General features: G+C 38.4%; 6 protein-coding genes across 11 annotated transcripts; 4 read left to right on the top strand and 2 right to left on the bottom strand.

The window, feature by feature from the left end:
* The first annotated feature begins 655 nt into the window (after positions 1-655).
* On the top strand, positions 656-3,659 carry LOC104719040 (actin-related protein 2/3 complex subunit 4). 2 transcript variants are annotated; one of them, XM_010436880.3, is made up of 9 exons: positions 656-1,009; positions 1,336-1,411; positions 1,635-1,700; positions 2,037-2,089; positions 2,200-2,227; positions 2,328-2,402; positions 2,605-2,709; positions 3,129-3,218; positions 3,489-3,659. In XM_010436880.3, the coding sequence occupies exons 2-9, from the start codon at positions 1,409-1,411 to the stop codon at positions 3,576-3,578; spliced, it is 510 nt and encodes a 169-aa protein (XP_010435182.1). In that variant the 5' UTR covers positions 656-1,009; positions 1,336-1,408; the 3' UTR covers positions 3,579-3,659. The 2 variants fall into 2 exon arrangements, with proteins under 2 accessions (XP_010435182.1, XP_087325877.1); XM_087469751.1 differs by having other exon boundaries at positions 686-1,009; positions 2,037-2,118.
* A 6,661-nt stretch (positions 3,660-10,320) lies between these two features.
* Positions 10,321-12,048, top strand: LOC104719041 (uncharacterized). Its single transcript, XM_010436882.3, has 4 exons — positions 10,321-10,521; positions 11,075-11,294; positions 11,418-11,544; positions 11,696-12,048. Exons 2-4 carry the CDS (start codon positions 11,101-11,103, stop codon positions 11,771-11,773), a joined length of 399 nt encoding a protein of 132 aa, XP_010435184.1. The 5' UTR covers positions 10,321-10,521; positions 11,075-11,100; the 3' UTR covers positions 11,774-12,048.
* Positions 12,049-19,362: 7,314 nt separating this feature from the next.
* Positions 19,363-20,898, top strand: LOC104719042 (xyloglucan endotransglucosylase/hydrolase protein 15). Its single transcript, XM_010436883.3, has 3 exons — positions 19,363-19,996; positions 20,088-20,281; positions 20,372-20,898. The coding sequence occupies exons 1-3, from the start codon at positions 19,721-19,723 to the stop codon at positions 20,769-20,771; spliced, it is 870 nt and encodes a 289-aa protein (XP_010435185.2). The 5' UTR covers positions 19,363-19,720; the 3' UTR covers positions 20,772-20,898.
* Positions 20,899-21,043: 145 nt separating this feature from the next.
* On the bottom strand, positions 21,044-22,414 carry LOC104719043 (uncharacterized). Its single transcript, XM_087469766.1, has 3 exons — positions 21,940-22,414; positions 21,754-21,847; positions 21,044-21,580 (listed from the first exon to the last, which is right to left on the bottom strand). The coding sequence occupies exons 1-3, from the start codon at positions 22,081-22,083 to the stop codon at positions 21,393-21,395; spliced, it is 426 nt and encodes a 141-aa protein (XP_087325892.1). The 5' UTR covers positions 22,084-22,414; the 3' UTR covers positions 21,044-21,392.
* Positions 22,346-24,662, top strand: LOC104719045 (COP9 signalosome complex subunit 8). The gene is made up of 5 exons (XM_010436888.3): positions 22,346-22,804; positions 22,914-22,993; positions 23,405-23,586; positions 24,051-24,158; positions 24,391-24,662. The coding sequence occupies exons 1-5, from the start codon at positions 22,721-22,723 to the stop codon at positions 24,528-24,530; spliced, it is 594 nt and encodes a 197-aa protein (XP_010435190.1). The 5' UTR covers positions 22,346-22,720; the 3' UTR covers positions 24,531-24,662.
* A 21-nt stretch (positions 24,663-24,683) lies between these two features.
* On the bottom strand, positions 24,684-27,088 carry LOC104719044 (F-box/LRR-repeat protein At4g14103). Of its 5 annotated transcripts, none has more exons than XM_019231169.2 (5): positions 26,631-27,037; positions 26,414-26,539; positions 25,612-26,308; positions 25,343-25,483; positions 24,684-25,266 (listed from the first exon to the last, which is right to left on the bottom strand). In XM_019231169.2, the coding sequence occupies exons 2-5, from the start codon at positions 26,524-26,526 to the stop codon at positions 24,916-24,918; spliced, it is 1,302 nt and encodes a 433-aa protein (XP_019086714.1). In that variant the 5' UTR covers positions 26,527-26,539; positions 26,631-27,037; the 3' UTR covers positions 24,684-24,915. The 5 variants fall into 5 exon arrangements, with proteins under 5 accessions (XP_019086714.1, XP_087325890.1, XP_010435188.1 ...); XM_087469764.1 differs by having other exon boundaries at positions 26,671-26,804; XM_010436886.3 differs by having other exon boundaries at positions 25,612-26,539; positions 26,631-27,088.
* Positions 27,089-27,774: the final 686 nt, after the last annotated feature.

Genomic DNA, 27,774 nt, shown 5'->3' on the forward strand with positions numbered 1-27,774 from the left:
TTACGATAGTTTTTTGTTTTACATAATTTTTTTAATTAATTTTGTTTTACTGACATGTCATGTTTTTATTGGCACAGTGACTTGTGTTTTATAGGATAAAGGATATGAACTACAAAATATTACACATACTATAACACATTCTTAATATTCCAAAAAAAAAAATCACATAAAAAATATACACTAATATACTATATAGGCATATATCTTTGTTTAATTCTAGAGAACAAAGCAAGTCTAAAATTTTATATTCTATCTAATAACAAATTCAATGTAATTAAGTTATAAACTTTATAAAAGGTAAGAAGAAGAAAAAAATTCTAAACAAAATTCTAAATAAATTAGACAAAAGTTAATTAATTGAGAATTTGAAAACTAAATAAATTAAAAATTATTATTTAAAATACAATAATTTATCATTTACTTTCGCGGTATACCGCAGATGAAATCCTAGTCTTAAGGTAAAAAGAAAACAACAAAAATCATTCTGATTTTTTTTTTTTTACGATATTACCTAAATTATGCCAAAATGTAATTTTTTATTTGAACCATTTATAAATTCAAATTTTAAGCATGAACCACTGTAAATTATGGGAAAAAAGATCAACACTGAATTTAACGGTATTAAATATTAATCAACAGAAAGTCTGTTTTTTTCATACCCCCCAGGCCAGAAATGAACTACAGTATATTGAATTTATAAATGAATTATATTGATGTGAACCAGACCCGGTTCACTTCTCCCGTCGGTTTCTTTTTTTTTTTTGTGATTGGAATTTTCTGTGCTGCAGCTTCTTCTTCGATCTCTAAATCTCTCTTCTCTCACGAGTCTCCAAGTCGCGCGCAATTACTCTCTCACGATCATGGTATTAGGGCTTTAGCTTTGTCCGATTGATGATTCCTGGGTGGGTGATTTGATCTCACTTTCCAAGAGTTTCAGTAGATTGATTGGTTGATTTTTGGGTCTCTCAGTTTTCCAAATTAACGAGCCTCCGCCGTGTTTACTATTCCGGTAATCTTCTCCTCCACCTTCCCCTATTTCTTATTTCATCGGCTTTTGAGTAGATAGATTGCTAAACATAATTTTGTCTCTATTCTGTTTGTGAAACGTCACCTAGAATGATTTATATATAAACTAATCAAGATCTACTTGTTGTTTCACTGTAGCCTGTGGGGATTTTGTTTGTTTGATCCTGAAACATCTGGGAGGGTTTTAGTCTAGTTTACTTGTATACATTTGATCCTAAAGATGCTTTCTTGTTGATGTTTTCTTATTGATCCAACATTGTATGATACTAAAAGATGCTTTCTTGTTTATTGTTCGGATTACTTTTTCAGCGCATCAAAAAAAGAAAGATAAATTCTAAACCCGGTGCAAGTCTTGAGTAGAATAACATCGATTCCAAGAAACATGGTAAGAACTTTTAAATGTAATTCTTTCTCTACCTACCTAGATCAAGAAGGAATTTTGAACTCTTCTCATTCTCTATTTGATAACAAGTTACTCAATACTTGATAAAGATTGTATTTCATTCAAACATGTCCTGTTTAGGAACAATTCTCCTAAACAACATCTACTGATTTACTGCAGAATTTTTTTTAACATTTTTGCTTCTGTTGCTTCTTTGATGTTCCAGGCAAACTCATTACGGCTGTATCTAGCATGCATAAAAAATACACTCGAGGCAGCCATGTGCTTACAGGTACTTACTATTTTGGCTTGAGATATCATGACATAGGTCTGAAAGTCTCCATCTTTTTTGGTTTATTATGCTTAAGGCAATAAAAGCTTCATTTTTGTGTAGTCCCTCATCCATGTTTCACCTCTGGTCTGTTACTCTCACGTATTAGTTGTTGATTAGGGATAATGTACCATCATTCACTTTTACTTTTGGCATTTTGTCTAGCAATATTTGGTGTCGAATGTCGAAACCTATGCATCTTGTACAAGTCGGTGAAAGGGGCTATGTAAAGTCCTTTTTAGAGTCAGCTTTACATGTTGTATGTTCCTGAAAGCTTCTATATTTCTCTATTTGCAGAACTTTCCTTGTCAAGAAGTTGAAAGGCATAATAAACCAGAGGTTGAACTAAAGTATGTAAGCTTGTCACAAGAAGATGCATGTGAGAATGGAATGCTCTTGTGCTATTTTCATTTCAAGTAGTAGAATCTTAATACTACCATCTTTTTGCTAATTTTTGTAGGACGAGCCCAGAACTTTTGCTAAATCCTGTAAGAAGTTTATTTGTTTCCCTCCCAGTTTAGCATTGACATTGCACTCGCATCTTACCTAGGTTTTGTAGTTGACTGCTAAGGTTTTTTGAACTTGCAGGTTTTAATATGCCGTAATGAGGCTGAAAAGTGTTTAATAGAAACATCTATAAATTCACTCCGGATAAGCCTCAAGGTGATTATTAATCTTACCCTAGCTTTTCCTTCGATCACTTACAAGAAGAGCCCCTTGTGATACACTGATCAACAAAGGCTTCGTGTTGTTTCCCTTTCCTGTTTCCTTAATTTATTTCTCCTGAGATAATGTCTTGGTGAATCATTACTTAAACATCTGTCATGTGCTGCTATTTCAAATAATTGTTATCGTTAATATGCAGGTCAAACAAGCGGATGAACTTGAAAACATACTAACCAAAAAGTTCCTTAGATTTTTGTCCATGAGGGCAGAAGCTTTTCAAGTACTGAGGAGGAAGCCAGTGCAGGTAGACCTTATTCTTGATCTAACACTTAGTTACTTGTGAGAGCTGCTATGTTTTATCTGGCAGTTGTAATGCATTCCCTCTTATGTACAAGTTCTAATTATTCTGGTGAACGCATCACTAACTGGTTATAGTCATAGTAATCATAAGTTTTCCTTCATTTTAGCGTTCTAGACGGACATTTCAGAATATCTAGGCGTAAGATGGATGGCGTATATGTATACAACTTGTGAATTCTTTTGATAATTAAAAGCGTTCCACAATCCTTTCCTCTCTTTTCCCCCCATATGAACCCTGAATCATCTCACTGTGTAGAAATGCATGTCTTGGCTTTAGATAATTTGTTGTTTATTCCCTGCATTGTGTGAACGTTTCATCCCCTGATCCCCTTCAATTGGTTTCATTGTTGGTCTTTTGAACAGGGTTATGACATTAGCTTTCTTATAACAAACTACCACTGCGAAGAGATGCAGAAACAGAAGCTTATTGATTTCATTATTCAGTTTATGGAGGCAAGTCTTTCTCTATGCTTAAAAAGGAAAAAAAGATTTTGACCATGTCTTGAGTAGAGTTGCATCATTGTATTTTTCTCACAGTAATAACCTGATAAGTATTCTGAATAGTTGGCCTAACTACGGTTAATAAATTCATCCTTAAATTTGAATTGTTTTTACAAATGTCTAAAAAGATAAATTACTCTGATGATGTCCTCCAACATACTAATCTCCTCTTAATCAGATGTAAAACTTGAAGTGTGACTGTTTATACCATGGAAATTGCAGGATATAGAGAAAGAAATAAGGGACTTGAAGGAGTCAGTGAACACCAGAGGAAGACTCGTTGCTACAGAGTTTTTGAAACAGTTCATGTAAAGCCCTTGAGGTATTATAATGTAACCACTCATTGTATCAATCACACATTATTTGGTTAAATTCCATCTACACTTGCAGACATTTTCCTTCTTTTTGGTACTTCATCTGTTCTTCTTACACAACCCGAAGTATCAAACCATCGGCGTGATCCATTGTAGTGTATGTAACGCAATACTTAGTTACAAAAAAAATTGGTATGTTGAATACTTGATTGTAGTAGATGTTCCAACGTACAATTCCAGAAACCAAAAAATTGTTTTGTTTATCACAAGAGGACCATCAAATTGTTATCTTTTTCCCTATGCTTAGATAGATCATTCAGCACACATGAAGACATAAATCGAAGATCATGGCAAAACCCACATACCTTCGATACAGCTATTGAATTAGCTAGATATTTTGCAGAGCCGCACGTGTGTGGAAGCAGAAGGCCGTTAGAGGATGGAATCTTTTATTTTCTATATGAACACTTGTTTAGCTCTTTTGCATCTTATCCAAAAAAAATAATCATTTGTAAACATTTCTAAGTTCCGATATCGACCGCCGGGTTTCTCTCGTTTTGAGGGCCGGTAAGTAATCATCCGTGTTTTATGAACATCGAGTGATTAGGTTTCTAATAAAATGCTATTCAGTTTATCTCAAGTTTGTTGTGGGTGTTTCCTGTGTTAAAGGTATCAAAGCTAAACGATCTTTGGACATAGTTGGAACGCGATCTTAAGCGGTGGAAGTTCAGCCGGAGGAGGTAGTGTCGGCGGAGCCAATGGATTCTCGGATGAGTCGTTTGGAGGAGTTAGTCAAGGAACAGAATCATCAAATGACGGAGATGATGGCAGAGCAGAATCAGAAGATGATGAAACACATCGCTGATATGTTTGATGCTATGAGCAGATCTACAGCTAGCCATGGAAAGGAGATTGAGAAAGAAGTTGGGCGAGCTGAGACATCCTATGATTGGAGCAACTAGAGATCTTCGTCACCTCAAGAGGTTCGATCTGGTAAGGAGATTCAGAAAGAAGCTGAGTGTAGTGAAACGTCTTATGATCGGGGACATCAGAGGTCGTCGTCTTCTCAAGAGGTGCGGTTTAACGATCTGGATCCACCAAAGGTTGTTAGATCTGAGCTGGTAAGACCAGAACCGGTAAGACCAGATCCTCACTATCATTACGTTGGCTTGACTCGTTTGGGTAAAATCGATTTCCCTAGGTTTGATGGGAATCAGATCAAAGAATGGTTGTTCAAGGTGGAGGAATTCTTTGTGGTAGATTATACACCTAGGGATATGCGGGTGAAAATGGAGGCGATTCACTTTGATGGACACGCTGCAACTTGGCACTATTCGTTTGTTCAGTCGGGTATTAGCCTTGAGGTGTTGAATGATTGGGATGGTTATGTGTTGGTGTTAAGGGAAAGATTTGATGATGAGAGTGACGACCCTATGGCTGAGTTGAAACAGCTACAGGAGATGGACGGCATCGTTGATTACCATCAGAGGTTTGATCTTATCAAGACTCGAGTCAGTCTTTCTGAGGAGTATTTGGTAAGTCTATACTTGGCAGGATTGAGGTTAGACACACAGATGCGTTTGAACCAAAGTCAATAAGGCAATGTTTGCGTCTTGGAAGGTTGTATGAGAAGGCTCATCCCAAGAAATAAGGCTCTCAACCTTGGGGAGCTTCTAGGGGAAGTAATAATAGTAATGGGGGTCGAGTTATAGCAACGAATGCCAAGGAGAATATTGGAGGAACTTCTAAAGCTGCACCGAAGAGATTCTTGTCTAAGGAAGAGATGAGTGACAGAAGATCTAAAGGTTTATGTTATTGGTGTGATGAGAAGTTTACTCCTGAACACTATAAGCAGCATAAGAACACTCAGTTGTTCAGTATGGAGGTTGATGAAGGAAATTTGGAGGACGTTAAGGTCGAATGCGAAGAGGAGGATGATAGAATTATGTTTCGAGTGTCTGTCAATGCGGTTACAGGGGTATCTGATTACAAAACAATGAGGGTTAAGGGACTTTATGGAAAGAAAGCAATCTTCGTGTTGTTGGATTCAGGCTCTACTCATAACTTTGTAGATCCTAGAATGGCGGAAAGGATGGGATGTAAGGCTCAACCTTCGAAGTTGACTCAAGTATCCGTGGCCGATGGTCGTAAGTTGGGTATTGAAGGAAGTATTGATGGATTTCAGTGGCGGTTTCGCACAACTTTCTTTGAATTAGATGTGTTTTTGATACCATTGCGAGGGTGTGATATGGTCTTAGGTGTACAGTGGTTGTCAACACTAGGGCCCATTACATGGGAGTTTAAGCAGCTTGAGATGAGCTTTATGTGGAATAAGAAGAAAGTTATGTTGTACGGGATTCAAAATGGTTTTGTAAGGGATGTGAAGGCTCAGAAGCTCAAAAAGAAAATGGATGAGGAGGAAGTTCAGGTTTTTATTATTTGTGTGAGTGAAGTGGAGTCAGAAGAAGTGAAACTGGAGCACTCGGTTGCAGGCACTGAAGTTGCATTATGTGCTGTAAATGGGAACCATGAATCTTCTGCGGAGGTTGAAGCAATATTGAAAAATTATCCGGAGGTGTTTGCAGAACCAATGAGTTTACCACCGTTCAGGAAGCATCATGATCACAAAATTAAGCTTCTTGAAGGAGCAAACCCTGTCAACCAGAGGCCTTACAAATATTCCATTCACCAAAAGAATGAGATAGATAAAATTGTCGAAGATATGTTGACTGGGGGAACTATTCAACCTAGTTCAAGTCCTTTTGCATCAGCAGTAGTGTTGGTAAAGAAAAAAGATGGAAGTTGGCGTTTGTGTGTGGACTATAGGGAACTCAATGGAGTGACGGTGAAGGATAGATTCCCTATACCCTTGATTGAGGATTTGTTGGATGAGCTTGGGGGATCTAAGATCTTTTCAAAGATTTATTTAAGAACTGAATATCATCAGGTGCGAATGCAAGAGGAAGATATTCCAAAAACAGCTTTTAAAACTCATGGAGGACATTATGAGTATTTAGTCATGCCATTTGGGTTGACAAATGCCCCTGCAACCTTTCAGAGCCTCATGAACTCGGTGTTTAAACCATTTCTTCGGAGGTTTGTTTTGGTTTTCTTTGATGACATACTCATATATAGTAGGAGTATGGAAGAGCATGTGGAGAATTTGCGCAAGGTGTTTGATGTGATGCGTGAAGAGAGTTTGTTCGCAAAGATGAGCAAATGTGCTTTTGCTGAAGATAAAGTGGAGTATTTGGGTCATTTCATTAGTGCAGAAGGTGTAGCTACTGATCCAGCGAAGATCAAGGCAGTGGCAGAGTGACCACAACCATCTACCCTCAAACAACTTCGTGGTTTTTTGGGTTTGGCTGGCTACTATCGCCGGTTTATGAAGAGTTATGGTGCGATTGCTAGTCCTTTACATGCATTGACCAAGACTGATGCTTTTATATGGAATGATGAAGCTCAGGACGCGTTTGAAAGGTTAAAAAAAGCTCTGTGTCAATCTCCGGTGCTGGTGTTACCTTTGTTTGACAAGGTGTTTATTGTGGAGACGGATGCTTGTGGTTATGGTATTGGTGCGGTGCTGATGCAGGAAGGTCATCCCATTTCATGCATAAGCAGACAGCTCAAGGGTAAGCAATTGCACTTATCAATCTATGAGAAGGAGATTTTAGCAGTGATTTTTGTAGTGCAAAAGTGGAGACATTATTTACTTCCTGCACACTTCATTATTAAAACCGACCAACGAAGCCTAAAATACTTATTGGAGCAACGCTTGAACACTCCAATTCAGCAGCAGTGGCTTCCCAAATTGTTGGAGTTTGATTATGAAATTCAGTATAAGCAAGGAAAAGAAAATTTGGCGGCCGATGCTTTATCAAGAGTGGAAGGTGCGGAAGTGTTGCACATGGCCTTGACAGTGGTGGAGTGTGATCTGTTGAAGGAAATTCAGGCAGCGTATGAACAGGATGTAGAACTGCGTGATCTTGTGGCAGTGCTCAAGGACAAACCTGATGCAGGGAAACACTATTCTTGGGGACAGAATGTGCTGCGGCGTAAGAGCAAAATTGTGGTTCCAAATGATGTGAAGTTGCGTGACACTATTTTGCAATGGTTACATTGTTCAGGTGCTGGTGGTCATTTGGGAAGGGATGTGACTTATCAGAGAGTCACATGAATCTTTTATTGGAAGGGGATGGCAAGTGACATTCAAGCGTATATCTGAAGCTGTCATGTGTGTCAACAATGTAAGAGTGACAATGCAGCTTCCCCAGGACTGTTACAACCATTACCGATTCCAGAGGCTTTATGGAGTGATGTTTCAATGGACTTTATCGAAAGTCTTCCCTTGTCTGCAAATATGTCAGTTATCATGGTGGTTGTTGACATATTGAGCAAGGCAGCGCACTTTATAGCACTCTCTCATCCTTACAGTGCGTTATCGGTGTCTCAGGCATATTTGGACAACGTTTTTAAGCTCCATGGGTGTTCAAACTCTATTGTTAGTGATCGTGATGCAGTGTTTACAAGTGAGTTTTGGAGGGAGTTCTTTACTTTGCAAGGTGTGTAACTTCGGATGTCATCAGCATATCACCCTCAAAGCGACAGGTAGACTGAAGTGGTTAATAGATGTTTGGAGAATTATCTGAGGTGTATGTGTCATGCTCAGCCACATATGTGGTGTAAATGGTTGGCTCTGGCGGAATTTTGGTATAACACTAACTACCATACCTCTACAAGAATGACGCCTTATGAAGCTGTTTATGGTCAAGCATCACCAGTGCATTTGCCTTATCTTCTAGGCGAGACTAAAGTGGCAGTGGTGGCTCGTTCGTTCCAGGAAAGGGAAAACATGATTAAGTTACTCAAGTTCCACTTGTTGCGTGCTCAGCACAGGATGAAGCAGATGGCTGATCAGCACCGTACTGAAAGGGAGTTTTATATTGGTGATTTTTTCTATCTTAAACTTCACCCGTATCGACAGTCTTCGGTTGTTGTTCGCATGAATCAGAAGTTGGCACCAAAATACTACGGTCCTTATAAGGTTGTGGATAAATGTGGTGCCGCAGCTTACAAATTGGAGTTGCCTGTAGGCACCAAGATTCATCCGGTCTTTCACGTTTCGCAGCTTAAGGAGTTGGTTGGTAATGTCCCAGTGGCAACTACATTGCCTACGGTGTTGCAGGATGTTTTCGTGAAGGAACCATAATTGATACTCGAAAGGAAAATGGTTAATAGACAGGGTCGGGCGGCTACTAAGGTTTTGGTGAAGTGGGTTGATCAACCAGTAGAAGAAGCAACTTGGGAGTTTCTGTTTGATATTCAAAAGAAATTCCCAGAGTTTGAAGCTTGAAGACCCTTGTGGACAAGGCTCTGCAAAGAAGGGAGATTTGATACAGCTATTGAATTAGCTAGATATTTTGCAGAGCCGCACATGTGTTCCCACGTGTGAAGTCAAGTCAAGAAACTCGAGCAACACGTGGACGGCTGGAAGCAGAAGGCCGTTAGAGGATGAAATCTTTTATTTTCTATATGAGCACTTGTTTAGCTCTTTTGCATCTTATCCAAAAATAATAATAATTTGTAAATATTTCTAAGGTCCAATATCGACCGCCGAGTTTCTCTCGTTTTGAGGGCCGGTAAGTAATCCTCCGTGTTTTATAAACATCGAGTGATTAAGTTTCTAATAAAATGCTATTCAGGTGGTGACTGGTTCTCCCGCTACCTTTCGCAAACGCTGCGTTTGCGGGTGGTAGCGGTTGCTAGCGATTGGAACCAATCACACAAATCGCTTCCAGTCGCTCCAAATCGCTTCCAATCGCTTCAAACCACTGAATTTCAAAAGCTGTCTCCCACAAGCGTTTGCAGTTGCGGGCGATTGCGATTGAATTTTTTTTTTTTTTGTAAAAAAAACTTAAAAGAAATCAATGATAATGATTTTTTTTTGTTATATCTTCAATCTATCTATTTTACTTATTAAAGATGGGAAAAAATAAAATACGAATATGATTGCAGAGATTATAAAATAAACAATTAGAATTAAATAATATTACAATTAACAATAACCCAAAAAACTTGATGTAAATTTAATGGCACATCGTACATAAGTTCAAAAAAATCTAAACAAATATAATATTTTATCAGAAATTTAAGAAAATAAGATTATTTGTAAAAAATATTAAAACAAATCACTAGTGACTCATCTCAACTCTCACATGACTATTCCTACCGATGAAACTACTGAGCCAAGATCTAAGAGAAAAGAGAAAAGATCTACGATCTAAAGCATATGTTTTGTCATTTATCAAATTATTTGATTAAATTTTTAGTGAAAAGCCAAATGCATAAAGGAATAAGTATTTCAATATGAAATTTATTTGTTTTTTGAATAATTATTTTAGTATCTTTTTAATAAATTTTAATTATAAATCAAGTTTCATAAAAAAATGGGTGTTTTTAAAATTCATATATTATATATCACATGTATTATGTTTCAACCGCTATTGCACCCGCTGATCAACCAGTCGTAAATCTCCCGCAAACGCACCAATTTTAAACCGCTAAACCAGTTGTTCAAAACGCTTAATAACGCTTGAAACCGCAATCGTCCGCTTCCGCAATTTCCCGCAACCGCAACCGCAACCGCAACCGCAACCGCAGCGTTTGAACCAGTCAGGCCCTCAGTTTTTCTCAAGTTTGTTGTGGGTGTTTCCTGTGTTAACCGTAGAAGAACATCAAACGCCGTCGTTTTAAATATTTGATTGATTATTATTTCTCACAAACCGAGGACGTATTACACAGGCTCCTGAAGTGAAAGTCGAAAACGCCGTCGTTTCTACGTCGCCGTCTTCTTCTTCGTCTCAAGCTCTCTCTGTCTAATTGCGTTCGGCTTCGACCTCCCTCATGAGCTCCTTCTGATTCCGGCCATCTCTCAGCTTCAGGTTAGTTTTGATTTAAAGTCAAAAACAACTAACAGTATACATGGTTCGCCTTGAATTGAATTTGATTTCTAGGGTTTAGATTGAAAATTTCTAGGGTCATATGAATCTCTTGTTTGTAGAAGAAAAGGGAACAGAACAAGTGAAATATGTTTCAGGTCATTTGATTAGATGTTCAGATTTATATTTTGAAAATTAGAATGGGATCATCATCTGGTGAACATTGTTTGTTTTGTGATCTGCTTCTCTATCCTCTCAAAAGAATTCAGAAGAAAATAACCTGAAGCTGAGTTAAGAAATGATAGTAGGCTGAGTTAGCCATCTCCTCTTAATGCATTCTTCTTGCTTGAATGGTTAAATATGATGGAGAAATTGAAAATATCATTTTGAAAAACTAGTTGGGTGATTTGGTTTGCTCAATGGTCTTTGTTCTGCAAGATAGTTTCTTTCTTATACTGCAACGAAATTGCATGATTCAGTCAGACAAAATGTGCAATTACTGCTTCTCGTTGCTTGTCTTGTTGTTAGGTTTTAACTCTTGATTTTCCCTTTGTAGTCCTTTGCTTTGTGATTTATACAAAGATGACAACAATCGAAACCGATCAGAAAACTCAAAAGTCTTCTCCTTCTGGTTCTGCTGCTACTACTACTCCCAAGCAGCCATCAGCATCGTTTAAAAGGTGGGGAAGGAGACACCCATTTGTAAGATATGGACTTCCAATGATATCTCTCACTGTATTTGGAGCCCTCGGACTCGGCCAACTCCTTCAAGGCAGGTCAGTTCTTTCTTTGATTGAACTCTTAAGCTTTGATTATGTAAAAATGATCTATAGGTTTATATCAATGAATCTGCTTATAATTCTCAACTTCCCCACATATGGTTTATTTGGTTAGTTTAGTAAGGACATCGCAAAGGTAAAAGATGACCAAGAATGGGAGATTATAGAGACAAGAAAGGCGCTTTCGAGGACAGGACCTGTTGATGCTTATAAACCTAAAAACACATCCATCGAAGATGAGCTCAAGGTATTTATATATATATATATATATATATATATATATATATATATATATTCCTCTCCTCGGTTGTGCAGATTTTCATGATTTAACGAATTAGACTGCATAAGAAAAAATTTGATGAAACACTTATATCTTGACCGGGTTTTGTATTCCGCAGGCTATGCAAGAGAAGGTGGACATTAACGCGTATGAGTACAAGAAAATTCCAAAGCTAAACGAAAGCCACTCGGATTAAGTGAAGTCAGAATTTGTATCAGAATTTTTCCTTCGTAGATGTGTTTCAGTTCTAAATGACTCTTCAGTCTTCACATAAGCGCCCAAGTAAGAAAAACAAAGAGGGGTAGAGGTAAGAGGACCATTTTTTTTCATTTAACCGTAATGATGAGCCGGTTTTTAAAATCCAGTTGTTGATAATACACCACTTCACTAAAAAACATACTGTAAGTTCTTTTATAAAGTTAGTGGTTGGTAACTTGGTAATCAATAATCATGACTCTCATTTCGATTCAATCCAAGATTTGAAAGTACCTTAATATTTGTGAAATCATGAATCTCTCTATGTATACAAGCACATAAGGATGCCGTATTGCCGTGTTTCAAAATTCGATGAATCTGCATACATTTTGGAGTTTTGTAAGACAGGACAATGAACTCATTAGTATAATAGTTTAATTTGTTGTGACTTATGACTTGAGGTTTTGGTTGGACCACCGCCTTATCCATACCTCGTGTTTATTTATTTTTGCCAACTATCTATTCCTCATTTACTAGTGAGGAGCCATACTTGAAACCAAAATATGTGTTGCCTCTTTAAATGGCCACACACATGCAAACAAAATCCACCGGTCTGGTCATGCATGGAATTTTAAATGCTCTAGTTACTAATATTCAAGATTTTGAATTTATAATTTCACGGAAGGGGGAAAAAAATCAACCTACAATGTATCCAATGGCCTCTCAAATCAATGAGCGTAGGGTTTCAGGCGTAAATACGTACGTGTAGTTTTTTTTTTTTTTTTTTCTATAGACTTACAAATCTATCTTAACATTTTAAAGAATATTTTTGTGTCATCTTTTTTTTAAAGCAATATCTTTGTGTCTAAACAAGTCCCAACTAAATTCTCTACAATCCTTACAATCTGTAACACCCGCAAACCAATTTCTGGTTATTGGGAAGGGGTGTCGATCGACACCAAGGGGAGTGTAGATCGACACCATCAATGTTTGGTTCAACCAGGTTGTTTTTAATTGTCGTTTCTGGTTTGGTTTGATTTAATTGGGTTGTCTAAACCATGTATATAAAGGAAAAACTCGACCTAGGTCGTGGGAATAGTTGTCTTGGCCGTTCTATAGAGAAAAGAGAGAAGAGAGAGTGTTCTTGAGGGGATTTGGAGATTCTAAGCTGTTTTGGTGAGATATGTCCTTGTGGAGTGGAGATCTTGTGCTAAGAACAAAGGAGAAGGCTTCTAAGGGTTGGATTCGTCGTTGTTGGGTCAGAATCTTCCTGCAAAAGAGGTGAGTGCATGACCATGGCTTATATAAGCCTGAGAATCCTTTGTTTGCTTGATTTGTTGTGTTTTGTGGCGTTGTTCTTGTTTGTGGTGGTTGTGTTATGGTTCTGATAGGTTCTTGAAGCTTTTGGGTGAGTTTGGAACGGATTGGAGATGATTGGAGATGGAGATTCGACGATCGGTTTCGAGCAGAACGTGTCTGCGGGGTCGGTGTCGATCAACACCAAGTGGGTGTCGGCCGACACCATATCTGGGCAAGTGTCGATCGACACCTACCTGGTGTCGGTCGACACCAACTTGTTGATTCGTGATTTCTTGGTTTGTTGTGTTTGTTTGTTGTTTGTTAAACATTGGAATCTCAGTTGCTTGTGTGTATAGCCTAGTAGATGGGAGGATTGCCTCACTAAGTATTTATGATAATACTTACGCATCTCAATTGTTGTTTGTGGTGTGCAGGTATGTGACGTGGAATCATGGCAATGAGGAGGAGGATGATCTAGGGTCTCGTTTGTGTGTTGGTGGTTACATTGTTTATGTGGGAACCTTGGATAGAGTTATGCTAGGTTGTTGGATAGATTTGTTAGGAGTGTTATTGTACTGATGATGTATTGGTTTGGTATGTTTCCGCTGTGCTTAATGGTTATTGCTGGTTTAATGATGAGTGGTCGTTTGGGTTGGTTAATTAAGTAGTATGGGATGCTTAATTATATATATTGTATTTATTATAAAAAAAGGGTCGGGTTGTTTCAATTTGGTATCAGAGCCTTTACGTTCTAGGATGGTTAAGTGGATGGTTAGAGCGGTTAGGAATTTAATTGGGTGAATTATTTTTCTGTTGCTTGATACATGTTGTTGTGAGATGGAAATTGATTATGAGTAGTTAGTCAATTTGTTTGTGGTATGGAGTCCTAGTATCATCCTCTTCGAGCCTTCAATGAGATTCCACGGTAAGTGATTTTGTGTGATGTTATTTGTGTAGTGTTTTTAGCTTCTGTGTGGGAGGTGCGATTGGCTATTGAAAGTTGTTGGAAAGTGGTCGATCACGCCGGTATCGGGAAATACCGTTGGCGGTGATTGGTGGGAGTGGATGCTTTGCAAATGAAGTTCTATTGGATTTTTGACTGGTGTGTCATGTGGAAAGGAATTTGCGCGGGACTTCTAAAATTGGAAAGTTTCCATAAATGGAAATTTTCTAAAAATAGAAAGTTTTTCGGGAGGTAGAAGTTGTCCATTTTTGGAAAGGGTGCGGAGGGACATCCAAAGTGTTTGAGATATTTGGAGTGAGGCCTGGGGGTGGCCATGGCAGTGGTGATATTCTGGGAGAGAGTATGGTGTTGGTAGGACATTGAGATGTTCTACGCGGATCACGGGGGGATGGTCCCGGTTGGAGAAATGCTTATAGACATTATGAACGTTTGCAATAAGGGTGGGGAGTCCTGAACAACTCATGAGGAGATGGGGGTTCTCCTGAGGGGACGGGGGGTTCCCTAGATACCGATAGCTCGAGGGACTGCGGTCCTGAGGGTGGCAGAGGAGATGGGGGTTCTCCTGAGGAGATGGGGGTTCTCCTGGTACCGAGATCTCGAGGGTGACGACCCGAGGGTGAGACGGTATAGCTCGAAGACGGGGGGTCTGAGAGTGTGATCGGTATGGCTTGAAGGTTGCGACCTAAGAGCAGATGAGTTGGTGGCAAAAGTGTCAATGACGTGGGAATAAGCATTGTATCCGGATGTGGATTAAGGAGATTGGTGGGGGTTCAATCTCAGATTTCCTATTGTAACTGGATGTGGATTGAGGGGATTGATGGGGGTTCAATCTCAGATTTTCTATTGTGACCGGATGTGGTTTTAGGAGATTGGTGGGGGTTCAATCTCAGGTGTCCGGTTGAGATTGGATGCGGATCTCGGGGTTGATGGGGGTTCAATCTCGGGGGTTCTGTGTGTTGACCGGGAGGGTTAGGTGTATGCTGGTCGGGGGGACCAGAGTGGTGATGATTGGGAGAGTATGGTTTGGATTCACCGGTGGGGACAGGACTTTGTTGACCGGTGGGGTCAGGGTTGTGTGGACTAGTGGTGTCATGGTTGCGGCAGACCAGATGGTTGGATGAGTTTTGCGGTCTAATGGCGGTGTGTTGCAGATTCGAGGACGAATCTTTGTTTAGAGGGGGAGAATTGTAACACCCGCGAACCAATTTCTGGTTATTGGGAAGGGGTGTCGATCGACACCAAGGGGAGTGTCGATCGACACCATCAATGTTTGGTTCAACCAGGTTGTTTTTAATTGTCGTTTCTGGTTTGGTTTGATTTAATTGGGTTTTCTAAACCATGTATATAAGGGAAAAACTCGACCTAGGTCGTGGGAATAGTTGTCTTGGCCGTTCTATAGAGAAAAGAGAGAAGAGAGAGTGTTCTTGAGGGGATTTGGAGATTCTAAGCTGTTTTGGTGAGATATGTCCTTGTGGAGTGGAGATCTTGTGCTAAGAACAAAGGAGAAGGCTTCTAAGGGTTGGATTCGTCGTTGTTGGGTCAGAATCTTCCTGCAAAAGAGGTGAGTGCATGACCATGGCTTATATAAGCCTGAGAATCCTTTGTTTGCTTGATTTGTTGTGTTTTGTGGCGTTGTTCTTGTTTGTGGTGGTTGTGTTATGGTTCTGATAGGTTCTTGAAGCTTTTGGGTGAGTTTGGAACGGATTGGAGATGATTGGAGATGGAGATTCGACGATCGGTTTCGAGCAGAACGTGTCTGCGGGGTCGGTGTCGATCAACACCAAGTGGGTGTCGGCCGACACCATATATGGGCAAGCGTCGATCGACACCTACCTGGTGTCGGTCGACACCAACTTGTTGATTCGTGATTTCTTGGTTTGTTGTGTTTGTTTGTTGTTTGTTAAACATTGGAATCTCAGTTGCTTGTGTGTATAGCCTAGTAGATGGGAGGATTGCCTCACTAAGTATTTATGATAATACTTATGCATCTCAATTGTTGTTTGTGGTGTGCAGGTATGTGACGTGGAATCATGGCAATGAGGAGGAGGATGATCTAGGGTCTCGTTTGTGTGTTGGTGGTTACATTGTTTATGTGGGAACCTTGGATAGAGTTATGCTAGATTGTTGGATAGATTTGTTAGGAGTGTTATTGTACTGATGATGTATTGGTTTGGTATGTTTCCGTTGTGCTTAATGGTTATTACTGGTTTAATGATGAGTGGTCGTTTGGGTTGGTTAATTAAGTAGTATGGGATGCTTAATTATATATATTGTATTTATTATAAAAAAAAAGAGTCGGGTTGTTTCACAACCAAACATAATCATTTATTAATTTGATAATATTAATTTCAAATTTTCTAAAATCTATCCACCTAATTTAAAGCAATATGATAGATTAAAATATAATTCTCCTTTCACTTTTATTTAATCTTATATTTAATTATTTGTGTTACTATTTAATACATAAAGTTAACAAAATTTTAGATTTTTTTCGAGCATATGATGTTATTTGAATTTTTATAAACAGATATATATTTTAACAATTGTTTTAGGATTTTTGTAACCAAACAAATATATCTGGATACAGATTATTTTACATTTGAGTTATTTTAATATATAATGAATATTTACACTTAAAAGTTATTAGTATCAAATACAGATTTTCTATATTTATTATAGTTAAAAATAGAGGAACTAATTTATTGATTCGAAATTATAATGATATATTCGTATTTATAATGAAATATTCGAATTAATTTCTTCAAAATGTACATAATTATTGATTTAAAAAAAAAATCAAACCGTGGTGTACCACGGATAAATCCTAGTCTATATAATACTATTACTACACAATAATGTAATACTAATAGATGCTAACCAAAAAAAAAAGTTAATGGCCGGGTTAGCCAGAACTTACAAAATCATAAGATAAGAAGACACGAGCTATACAACCCTAAACATGAGTCGGTAGAAAATATCACAAAACCTACGAGAGAAAACTGAACATATTAGCTATATATATATAGGATCAATTCATCTCCTTCGGTATCATAAAAATAATAAGAACATATATATATATATATTGTGTCTTAAGATAAATTAATTAAACTAGGTCTAATATAGTTTAAAGAAACGGCACCTTGTTTATTGTCTCCACTATACATATTTTCGACAGCTTCCAAGACAGAATTATGTTTACCCTAAACCCCCCAAAAAAAAAATGTGTAATGGGAAATCGGAATTCACTAATTGCATGGGCATACCATGCCATGCCGGCTGGAACAGATAGAGATCTATGAGTTCGTTAGGTCACAGTCACACCACACGTGATGGAGGTACGAGAGGGAAGTGACAAATCTGAGACAAGAGATAACACAAAGTACAGAGGAAATAAGAGAGTGGCCATTTCCATGCCAGCTTGTCACTCCCCATTCTTCCGTCCTATTCTTTCTTCTATTGCCTACATTAATTCTCATTTCCAAGACTAGAAACAAAAACGAACATTGGTGCCAAGAACAAGAACGGGTGTGAACAAATTTTCTTTATTTTTCTTATTGTTACAAAGTAGATGGGTTACCTTGTCGTTTTGTCTATTTTTTACGGTAATAGCTCACCATAAACAATTACTTAACCACTATGCCACTTAATAATTTAGAAGATTAGACGTTTGTATAACTCTAAAATGTATTAAAAACTTAAGCTATTACTTAAAACGCTTTCTACCGTCTGGTCACCGATTAATCCCCGCCTTAACCGTTTAGGCGCTAGGCGCTAGTTCACCGCCCAACTAGCGTCTAATGCTTTTTAGAACACTGATTTTAAGATAATTCTCTAGTTCAATAATTGCAAATTCACGTAAAACACCATTTGGTCGTATTAAGTACTCGCTATTATTTCAAGATAAAGAAATCAACTATGATATATTTGAAAAAGCATGGGGAAGTAGTTCTACCAATCGTAATTATTCGTAATCCTTTATGATTCTCCATACACTTTTGTCCCGACGGTCTATTTACCCACGAGAACTATTATATCGAGCCAGATAGAGCCCGTTCTTTACCCTCGGTCTATTTGTCCCTCAAAAAAAAGTTCAAAACCATTTTTCCCCTGAAGACAAAGTTCGAAATCTATATCTCCCCAGTTGTGGATTATATCGGTTTAACGTCTAAACCCGAGACCAACCCAGATACGTTCTTTACCCTCGGTCTATTTATCTCTCAAAAAAAAGTTCGAAACCATTTTCCCCCCGACGGCGGTGGAGGATCTGCTCTGTTCTCCGTCGAATCACCTAATGAAGAAAATGACTGTTTCGGCGGTGGTTTAGGGACTCTCGGAACCCTAGATCTGACAGTTGAGAGTGACGTTGACTCGGTGAGTTCGTCCGAGTTACAACTCCGAGGATAATTCTCGATCTCGTCTTTCCAATAAATGTCGTCGTCGTCGTCGCTGAATGAAGAATCGCTTTTGATGTTCTCTTGGCTCTAAATCGGGTCGGGTATGTTCCTCATCGACATGAGCCGTTTTAAACTTCTGATTAGATTCAACTTCACCGACACATCCATTAAACCCTGAAACCTCTGCGAATTCGAGAGCGCGTGGTCGTCACTCTCCGACGAAGCTCAACCATCTCCGCCTCCGTTTCCGAAGCTCAACCATCTCCGCCTCTGTTTCCTTCTCTCTCCTCTCGCTATCGGGTCGAAATCGGGTTAAGTTTGGTCAAAATTGGGTTTAGTTTGGTTTAATCTAGGTTTAGTTTTCTTCTAATCGGTTAAGTTAATAGTAAACCGATATAATCCATGATTATGGGTTAATTGATGTAGAAGAATAAAACTGGAGAGATATAGATTTCGAACTTTGTATTCGGGGAGAAAATGGTTTCGAACTTTTTTTTGAGAGATAAATAGACCGAGGGTAAAGAACGGACTCTATCTGGCTCGATCGATAGTTCTCGTGAGGAAATAGACCGTCGTCCCCCTTCTTTGATATTAAATTATATACAAAATACTCGATTTGACTGATCTCAATTTACAATCCTTTTTTATTACATTGAATAGTTTCTCTAGTCCCACTAAAATTTCCAAATGATTCTTTTATCAAACTAAAAAAAAGGATAGACAGAAGTTTCTTTGCCTGAATGAATCATTCAGACGAAAAATTAAAAAAAAAAAAAAAGTTTATTTGCCAAAAAAAAAAAATGATATAGCTTTTAGTAAAAAAAATTCCCTTTTTTAATGACTAGGTGAAGCAGAAGAGCTGGCACCAGCTCTCGACTGAGTGATTACGTAGTAGACTCACTCACACTACTCAGTACTCAGTACTCAGTACATACTCTCTTTGTTCTCTTTCTTTTGGACAGCTTTCATTTTGATTTTCTCTCTTTTAAGCCACATGAGGATAAAACAAATATATACCAAACCAATGATGGGCTTCTCAATAATGCAATAAAATGGAGTATATGCATACTGGAGGAACAAAGCAAATAAAAATAGAGTTAGATAAAAATTTCACAAAACAACTGTAGTTAAGGTTAGCTTCCCAAGGATTCTCCAGCTATAAATATATGTATCCCCTGCTTAAACCCATCTCACACCAAAACACAAAAGCTCTCATCTCCTCTAGTTTTCAATCTTATTACACACACACACACACACTCCAACCCCTTTTACTTGTAACACCCAAACTCAGATGGGTCGAAACTCAAGCCTCGCCATCGTCGTGGCGACTGTTCTGCTGATGTCAATGGTCGGTTCTGCTTACTCAGGCAACTTCTTCAACGAGTTCGACCTCACGTGGGGTGACCACAGGGGCAAAATCTTCAACGGAGGAAATATGTTGTCTTTGTCACTGGACCGGGTTTCCGGGTCAGGTTTCAAATCCAAGAAAGAGTATTTGTTCGGTCGGATCGATATGCAGCTCAAACTCGTCGCCGGAAACTCGGCCGGCACTGTCACTGCTTACTACGTAAAGTTCTCAAACTCTCACATTCACTCAAAACGTTACTAAAACTGAAGAGATACTCTTTTCTAAATTTTGTATGAATATTTTTTTGCAGTTGTCGTCACAAGGAGCAACACATGATGAGATAGACTTTGAGTTTCTTGGGAACGAGACAGGGAAGCCTTATGTTCTTCACACCAATGTCTTTGCTCAAGGGAAAGGAAACAGAGAGCAACAGTTTTATCTCTGGTTCGATCCAACTAAGAACTTTCACACTTACTCCATTGTCTGGAGACCCCAACACATCATGTAAAATATCCATTGCTCTCTCTCTATCGCTACTTCAACATTAAATGAAAACGAAGATCTTGTCTTGACTTTGTTCTTATATCTCTGCAGATTCTTGGTGGACAATTTACCCATTAGAGTGTTCAACAACGCAGAGAAGCTCGGTGTTCCGTTCCCAAAGAGCCAACCCATGAGGATTTACTCGAGCCTGTGGAATGCAGATGATTGGGCCACCAGAGGTGGTCTGGTCAAGACTGACTGGTCCAAGGCTCCTTTCACAGCTTACTACAGAGGATTCAACGCTGCGGCTTGCACTGTCTCTTCAGGATGTGACCCTAAATTCAAGAGTTCTTTTGGTGATGGTAAATTGCAGGTAGCGAACGAGCTCAATGCTTATGGCAGGAGGAGACTCAGATGGGTTCAGAAGTACTTCATGATCTACAATTATTGTTCTGATCTCAAAAGGTTCCCTCGTGGATTCCCACCCGAATGCAAGAGGTCCAGAGTCTGATATTTGATGCAATTCCCTCAATGATTCTCTGTTTGTTTGATGCAATTTTTTTAGATTGGTTTCTTTATCTGTTATTCCATTGTACATTCTCAAGTTCAAATAAAGCTCTTTCCAGCTACTTAAACAACTGAATCCATGTTTGCCAAAAAAAAAAATAATAACTGAATCCATAATAAGTCATTACTGGTGTTCCTTTCACTGGAATTGTCACAATTCTAAACCTTATCCCTGAACGTACCAATTCATACTAGTTTCTATACAATGCAACGAAATTGCTTTAGAGTAATAAGCTATGATAAATCTGAAAAGATAACAAGGCAAGATCACTGCGGATCAGAAAGCAACAACAATTTGATATGCTTGAAAAAAGACAAAGACAGACACTATTAATGTTGTACAACCAGAAAAATGTGGAGACAAAGGAACTAACAAGTCTAATGTGGATGATTCTAGTTACCTCTATTGTCTGTGCGTTGAAGATCAATTGTACGGTTCATATGATCTAGGACTTGTTTTTGACCTACAAGTGCCTATGTGAACTCTATGCATAGACAAGTCAAATACGCTTAAACCTATATACAAGACTTTGTTACTAACTGTTTAACTAAATAACACTATCAGCTAAACTGAGCTAACAAAAGTTTGAGTTTCCTGTTCGTTATCTGGATCAGAGAGTGGCGTCGACTCAACATTGTTGGAGCATGTATTCAAATCTTTAGCTTCAGTTGTTGCCCCTTTGTTCTCAGTGGCTGGAGAAATTTTTTCTATATTCTTCTGAAGATCTATATGTTTACTGGTTTCAGGCATCCCTAGAAGAACAATTAAAGACAAAGAACAATCAGTTTCTAAGTCAACCGGGTTTTTCTTTTCCTAATAGAAGCTAATATCATGCAGATATACTATATATAATTCACCTAGCCACAGAAGACAGTAAGGACTAACTGTACGAACTATTACTGACAATGAATATAAAGAGACTTACCAGGATTATCCTCTGAGCTATCTCTGAGATATGAAAGCATTCTTTTGTAATTCACAGAACCTGGCACTTTAAATAGCTTGCGCTTGGAACACAACTGTTACAAGTCAAAACAGGGAAATTGTTAAGAACAAAATCAGGTGGATGAAATTAAAACTTTAGACGCAAGAACAACACTGAAGATCATACAGGAATTTTGGTGGCACTAGATGAAGTCATCTTCTTGAAAGGGCTAATGTTTCCATGTAGATTTTGTGCTGCTGGTGGTTCAACAAAGCTATTGGGAGATAACAAAACAGACCCGGTAGGAGAGAGCCGGTCATCTCCTACCATCAATTCATCTCTTTCGTTCTTTGAATCTTTTGTATCAGCATCTCTAGATCTAGTATCATCAGAAGCTTTCTTCAAGTAAGGAAGCAATCTCCTATAGCTCACAGAACCAGGATTCTTGAAAATCTTCTCCGGATGACGAATCTGTCAAGAGTAACCAGTTAAGATCCGTGAGAAATCGGTTTCTGATGTGAGACACAGCTGGTGCGAATCGAACGGTGGAGCGGTTGCTATGATTCCTTAATTCGCTTGCCATAAGGCTCTTAGAGGTGGTACCTCGAACTGAAGAAGAAGAAGAAGAAGAAAATCGCATTCTCTTCTTTATGGTATAATCAGATTCCGCCATTGAAGCAGCTACAGAGATAGAATTATTTTCGCGGGAACAGGATCTGTTATGGCGCGAAATTGAGGCTTAGCGGATCCACTTGGGCTCGGCCCATTTAGCGTTCGTTTTTAGTTCAACAATTTTACGACGGTTTAAGTTTGGTTTTAATCGGTTAAAGTAAACCGTATTGCAAAAGGCTTTTAAGAAGAGGAAGGATCTGTGAGTTTTTATTATTTTTTTCCCTAAAGAGTGGTTTAAGAAGAAGGATCGTCATCTTCACCAAAGCTCCGAGACTAGTTACAATCGAAGCCAGCCATGGATCTTTCTCCTGTTAAGGAAGCTTTAGCCGAAAAATCCTTTGAGAAAATCGCCGATATCTGCGATAATCTCATGCTTCAGGTTCCAAAATTTCTCTCGCTATCGTTGTTTGTTTCTGATGATGTTCACTATTAGGGTTTTGTGAAGTTGATTTTGTGAGGTTTTACTCGATCGCTTCTTTAATTTACAGGTTTCTACCGAAGGAATTGCGTTTCATGATGACTGGCCTTACGCAATCCATCTTCTGGGTTACGTTTACGTCGACGATTGGTGAGTTTAATCTTCTTCTCTTATGTAATTAGAGAAGGTTTCTTAAGGATCCTTGCGGATTTTAGGGCTTCAGAATTGGTCTATTTGCTTTGATTGAGTGTATATAGATCCTCTTGGGATATCACAATTTGCATCCTTATGTTGTCATCTAGAAAAGGGATGAGATATGTCTAGGGCTTTAACTCTTAAGTTCTGATTTTTTTACACTTACTTGTTTGTATCCACTGATTTGAAAAACTTTGACACAAGTTAATAGTTGTTGACAACTCCTTTTAACAGATTTTGTAGTCTTGATAGTGAGTGTAGTAGTATGTTGGAACTACAGAGTTATGGTTCAGCTGTTCTTGAATATATGACTGTTTTGGAGTTGGATTTTGTATTTGATGTTTCTTGTATTTGTTATTACTGCAGTGATAGCGCTCGTTTCCTCTGGAAAACGATACCTTCATCTGTCAAGGAGAGGAAGCCTGAAGTTGTTGCAGCTTGGAAGATTGGTCAGAAGCTATGGACACGTGACTACGCAGGTGTATATGAAGCTATTCGTGGTTATGATTGGAGTCAAGAAGCTAAAGATATGGTTGCTGCTTTCTCAGGTAATTCTTGTACTAAGCTTCCTGGCTGCTTATTACCATACAAGCATTGTAAAGTTAAATTTTTTGTTACTTCATATTCCTCTCTAGGTTTATCTGCGTATTGAGATTGAGTAGCTGTGTTGTTATGTTAACTTGTGAGGCCTTACTTTAGAATTTGTGTCCTGCAATAAAGCAACTTGCATCTTGTCAGTGAACTTATATAAGAACATGAATTTGAATAACATTGCATTAAAGTAACCTAGCAGAGAAGTAGACTTGCAAAGTCGGAACAAAAACAGTTAACAGTCTTTTTCCAACCAAAGGCCTAACATAAGTTTGAGTTGTGCGAAGTTGTACCTTAGCCTGCATCCTGTTTTAGGCAGCACAGTTTTTGTAGCATTTTTAGGCATCGATTGTTGCCTCTTCCCATTGGTTGATCTTTTCAATAACCCCTCAATGCTATCTCTGGGTGGGTTTTGTTGCAGATCTTTACACAAAAAGGATGTTTCAGCTTTTGTTGTCGGCCTACTCCACAATAACCATCCGTGATTTGGCCCTTTTCCTGGGGATGACAGAGGATGATGCCACAACTTGTAAGCTTCTTACTGCAATTTCCTTTGCTTTCAAAATATTAACGTCCTCTTCCCACATTAATCCTCTGAGTTCCTTCTTTTATTGAAACTAATCACAAAAAGTTTATCTCAAAGAGTTTGTGGCAATGTCTTGGCGTAGTGTTTTGTAGCATGGATCTAGTGAGAACCATATATGTTGTGGAATCAGAATTAACATTATAATTGTTTTTTTTTTTTTTCTGGATATACACAGATGTTGTAGAGAATGGTTGGACAGTGGATGCAACTTCTCAAATGGTGACTGTGAAGAAACAAGCTGTTAAAAGAGAGCAAAAGGTGGATTCATCGAAGCTGCAACGCTTGACGGAGTATGTGTTCCACCTTGAACATTAAAACTAAGGACCAATCTCCTATTAAGATAGTGAATTCAGAGAACAAAATTTGTTTTTGAGAGATTTCACAATGACTGATTCTAAGTTGCAACATATCTTCGCTCTTGAGTATATGACCAAATTACTCCTACAAGATTAGTTTACACAACAAAACGAGCTGAAACAAACATCTATTTACACAACAAACGAACTGAAATACTCCTACAGGATCAGTTTACCCAACAAACGAACTGAAGCAAACAAAAGATGAAGTTAATATTGTGAGCCAAAAAGGACAGCCTAAATAACACGTCTTTAGAACAAAAGTAGGCAGAAACACGAGAAGCTTCACTTTAGCGACTGCAAGCAAGGGTACTCCAAAGCTTTGTTAATTATTATCTCTGAGATTAAGAGGTTAGGCTTCTTACCGGTAAAGGTACTCTCTGTGACAAGATTAGTCGGAGAACGCACTTAGATGAAGCTACTTTAGAAAATAGACTCTTAAGTCCGCCTGCAACTTCAATAAAATCTTCAAAACTTGGTGGTTTGTAGTAGAACATCATCTTTTCAAGATTCGGCATTGTCTCCAAGAAATACTTGATCTGCTTCTCCATGTCATCACTAAATGCACCAAACTCCCGTATCTTTATGACCTTCACCGGACTTGATGATAAGCAACTGCGAATCTCCTCTCCCTCTTCATGAGGTTTGCACAAGCACACATCTCCACATCTATCCGTGGCTTTGTGAATGAGTCCCTGAAACATATAGTGAAATATTCTCAAACTTTGAAAAAATGAGTCAACAAATGCTTTTCAAGGGTTTGCTTCATACTTTAAAGATAAGAGTTTCAAGATTTGGAGAATTCTTGAGCAAGCCCGGCAATGACTGCCATCCTACTGTGGGATCACTCTCAATGGTTAATTGACTCAGGTTGTTGAAGAGCGGTATTGCATCACAACTGTAAGTAAGCACCTGAAACAAAACCATAACAACTTGATTATCATCACTCAATTGCAATCACCAACTAGGACACTTAAGCAATGTTCTTCTAAGTAGTACCATAAATTTGTAAAAAGACTAAAAGAAAGATGGGAACAAACCTGAAGAGTGTTGGGAGATAGATAAAGAGTCTTGACATTGCATAATCTCATTAAAAAGTCTGTTGCATTGCCAACCATATCATTCTCCCCATAACCTTCATGGTAATCTATCAATAAGGGCTCCAACAAGCAAAGATCGATATGGGGTTCAACAAGCGAATCAAAATTCACTTTTGGATACTTGCCTGCAACAGTGTCAGTAAACTTCAAGTAGACAAGATTAGGAGTATCAAATGACACACTCTTTGGAAACTCATCCCGCTCTTGCCAGGAAAACGTTACTCTCTTGAGAGTTGGGGAAGACACCGAGGCAAAGTCCCATATGAACCAAGATATATCATTCAGAACTAAGTCCTCAAGTATGTGACAACCAGAGAGAAGCTTGGTAAGCCGCATACCATGCTTTTCAAAATGGACTGACTCAATATGAAGTGTCTTAAGCTTTGGGAGATGAACATCTTCAGCATCAAAGGTGGGATATAGCCCAAAATATAGCTTCAGACTAACCAGTGTCTTGCTCAGGTATACCTCTGAAGGAAGCAGATACTCCGATTCAAAATCCAGGTGTAGATCAAGATCGGATACACCGCGTTCCAACACGCTGTGTATCCAAGAAGTGATACGGACTGGATCAACGCCGTCTCTGACCTTTAGAGAGAACTTGTGTAGAGGAGAGTTGCCTTGCAATGCCAGCACTCTATCCACAAAATCCATAAAACTTGTGGAATTGTCCAACTTATTCATAGGATTCAGATAAACAGAGTAATCCAAATCAAGATTAGGGACAAAAGCAAAGAGATACCGCCATTTTTTCGAAAGAAATGATGTGGAAGCAGCTTCTTTAGTTGGAAGGAAGGACAGGATATGGCAGTTAATCGCTTCCGGTAAACTACTGATTATATCTCTACGATCCATCTTTTTCAAGAACCTAAAGACAACAAACAAAAGAGAGAAGCTAAGAATCAAAGAAACATACTTTGGAGATAAAAGAAGAGCAGGAGATGGATATTGAAACTTGCTTGGAGATAAAAGCATAGCCCACCACCAAAATCACTCAACTGTTGTAGAAGTTTTAGGGGTTTTGGCGATCGTATTTGTAGGCAAGAAGAGTGAAGAAGAAAGAGTGAGTTTCTTAGCTAGGCCAGCCTTTTTTTTTTTTAATAGTGTCATGTCAAGTGTAAACATGATCTTTTGGAAGATTTAGTGTAAGATATTTTGAACTTCATTAGATAAAATATAATCAGACCCTTTTACAAAAACATTACTTGAAATCAAACCAAATCAACCAGAGATCATCAAACTCATCGTTACACCAATGGCAACTGAATGTTCCCAAGTTCTTTTGTTTTCCATCAATATTTTGTCCAACACGCTGTGTATCCAAGAAGTGATAAAATATAATCAGACCCTTTTTTAAGTCACATTTGTCTCGCTTTAGTTAGTTTTTTATTTTATATTTTGTTGTCAACTCAACTTTATATTAAAGCCCACAATGGGCAAATTTGAAGTACAAGTTTAGGTCCAATATGCGATACACTAAGATAAGGATTGAAAATTGAACGACACGTGTAAGCAACGTGTCGCTCTTGCTAATAATAACCACCGATGACTCATATTTTTCATTTTTTTTTTCTGGTAAAAGGTTAAATTATATATTTTTCATCTTTGCTTTGTTCACCGGATGTGTAAAACAAGATTAGAGAGTGCGAGTGCTCTGTTACGGAGGATAAGAATAGAGAATTGTAAATTTGTAACTCGCTTCTTATCCAAACTCATCTTTTCCTAAGAACAGAGCCAACAAGCTCTAGCCAACACCAAATGATTGATCACCCTGGATAATGATATGCTACTGAGCTACTCTATCTCTGTTTATACTCAGTCAATAACATCAACTGCAAAGCCTCCGAATGGACCAGTCTTCACTTAAATCCACCAGCTTCCATTATATTCATATCAACAAATTATAAGTAGCTTGAAATGCATACCTTAATAGAAGCATAGGATGTGGCTCTAGCCTTAAATGGAGATGACTGTCATAAGCTGGTCCTAATGCATGGTATAGTGACAATTTCTATCGATTTTTGACAAAAAAAAACACACAAGAAAAATCATATCGTTGGTTACATGTTATCATTCGATTTCCAGTAGTTACCCTATAACGTA

The sequence above is a fragment of the Camelina sativa genome, chromosome 10 (assembly GCF_030686135.1).
Source record: "Camelina sativa cultivar CO46 ecotype springtype chromosome 10, ASM3068613v1".
NCBI lineage: Eukaryota > Viridiplantae > Streptophyta > Magnoliopsida > Brassicales > Brassicaceae > Camelina > Camelina sativa.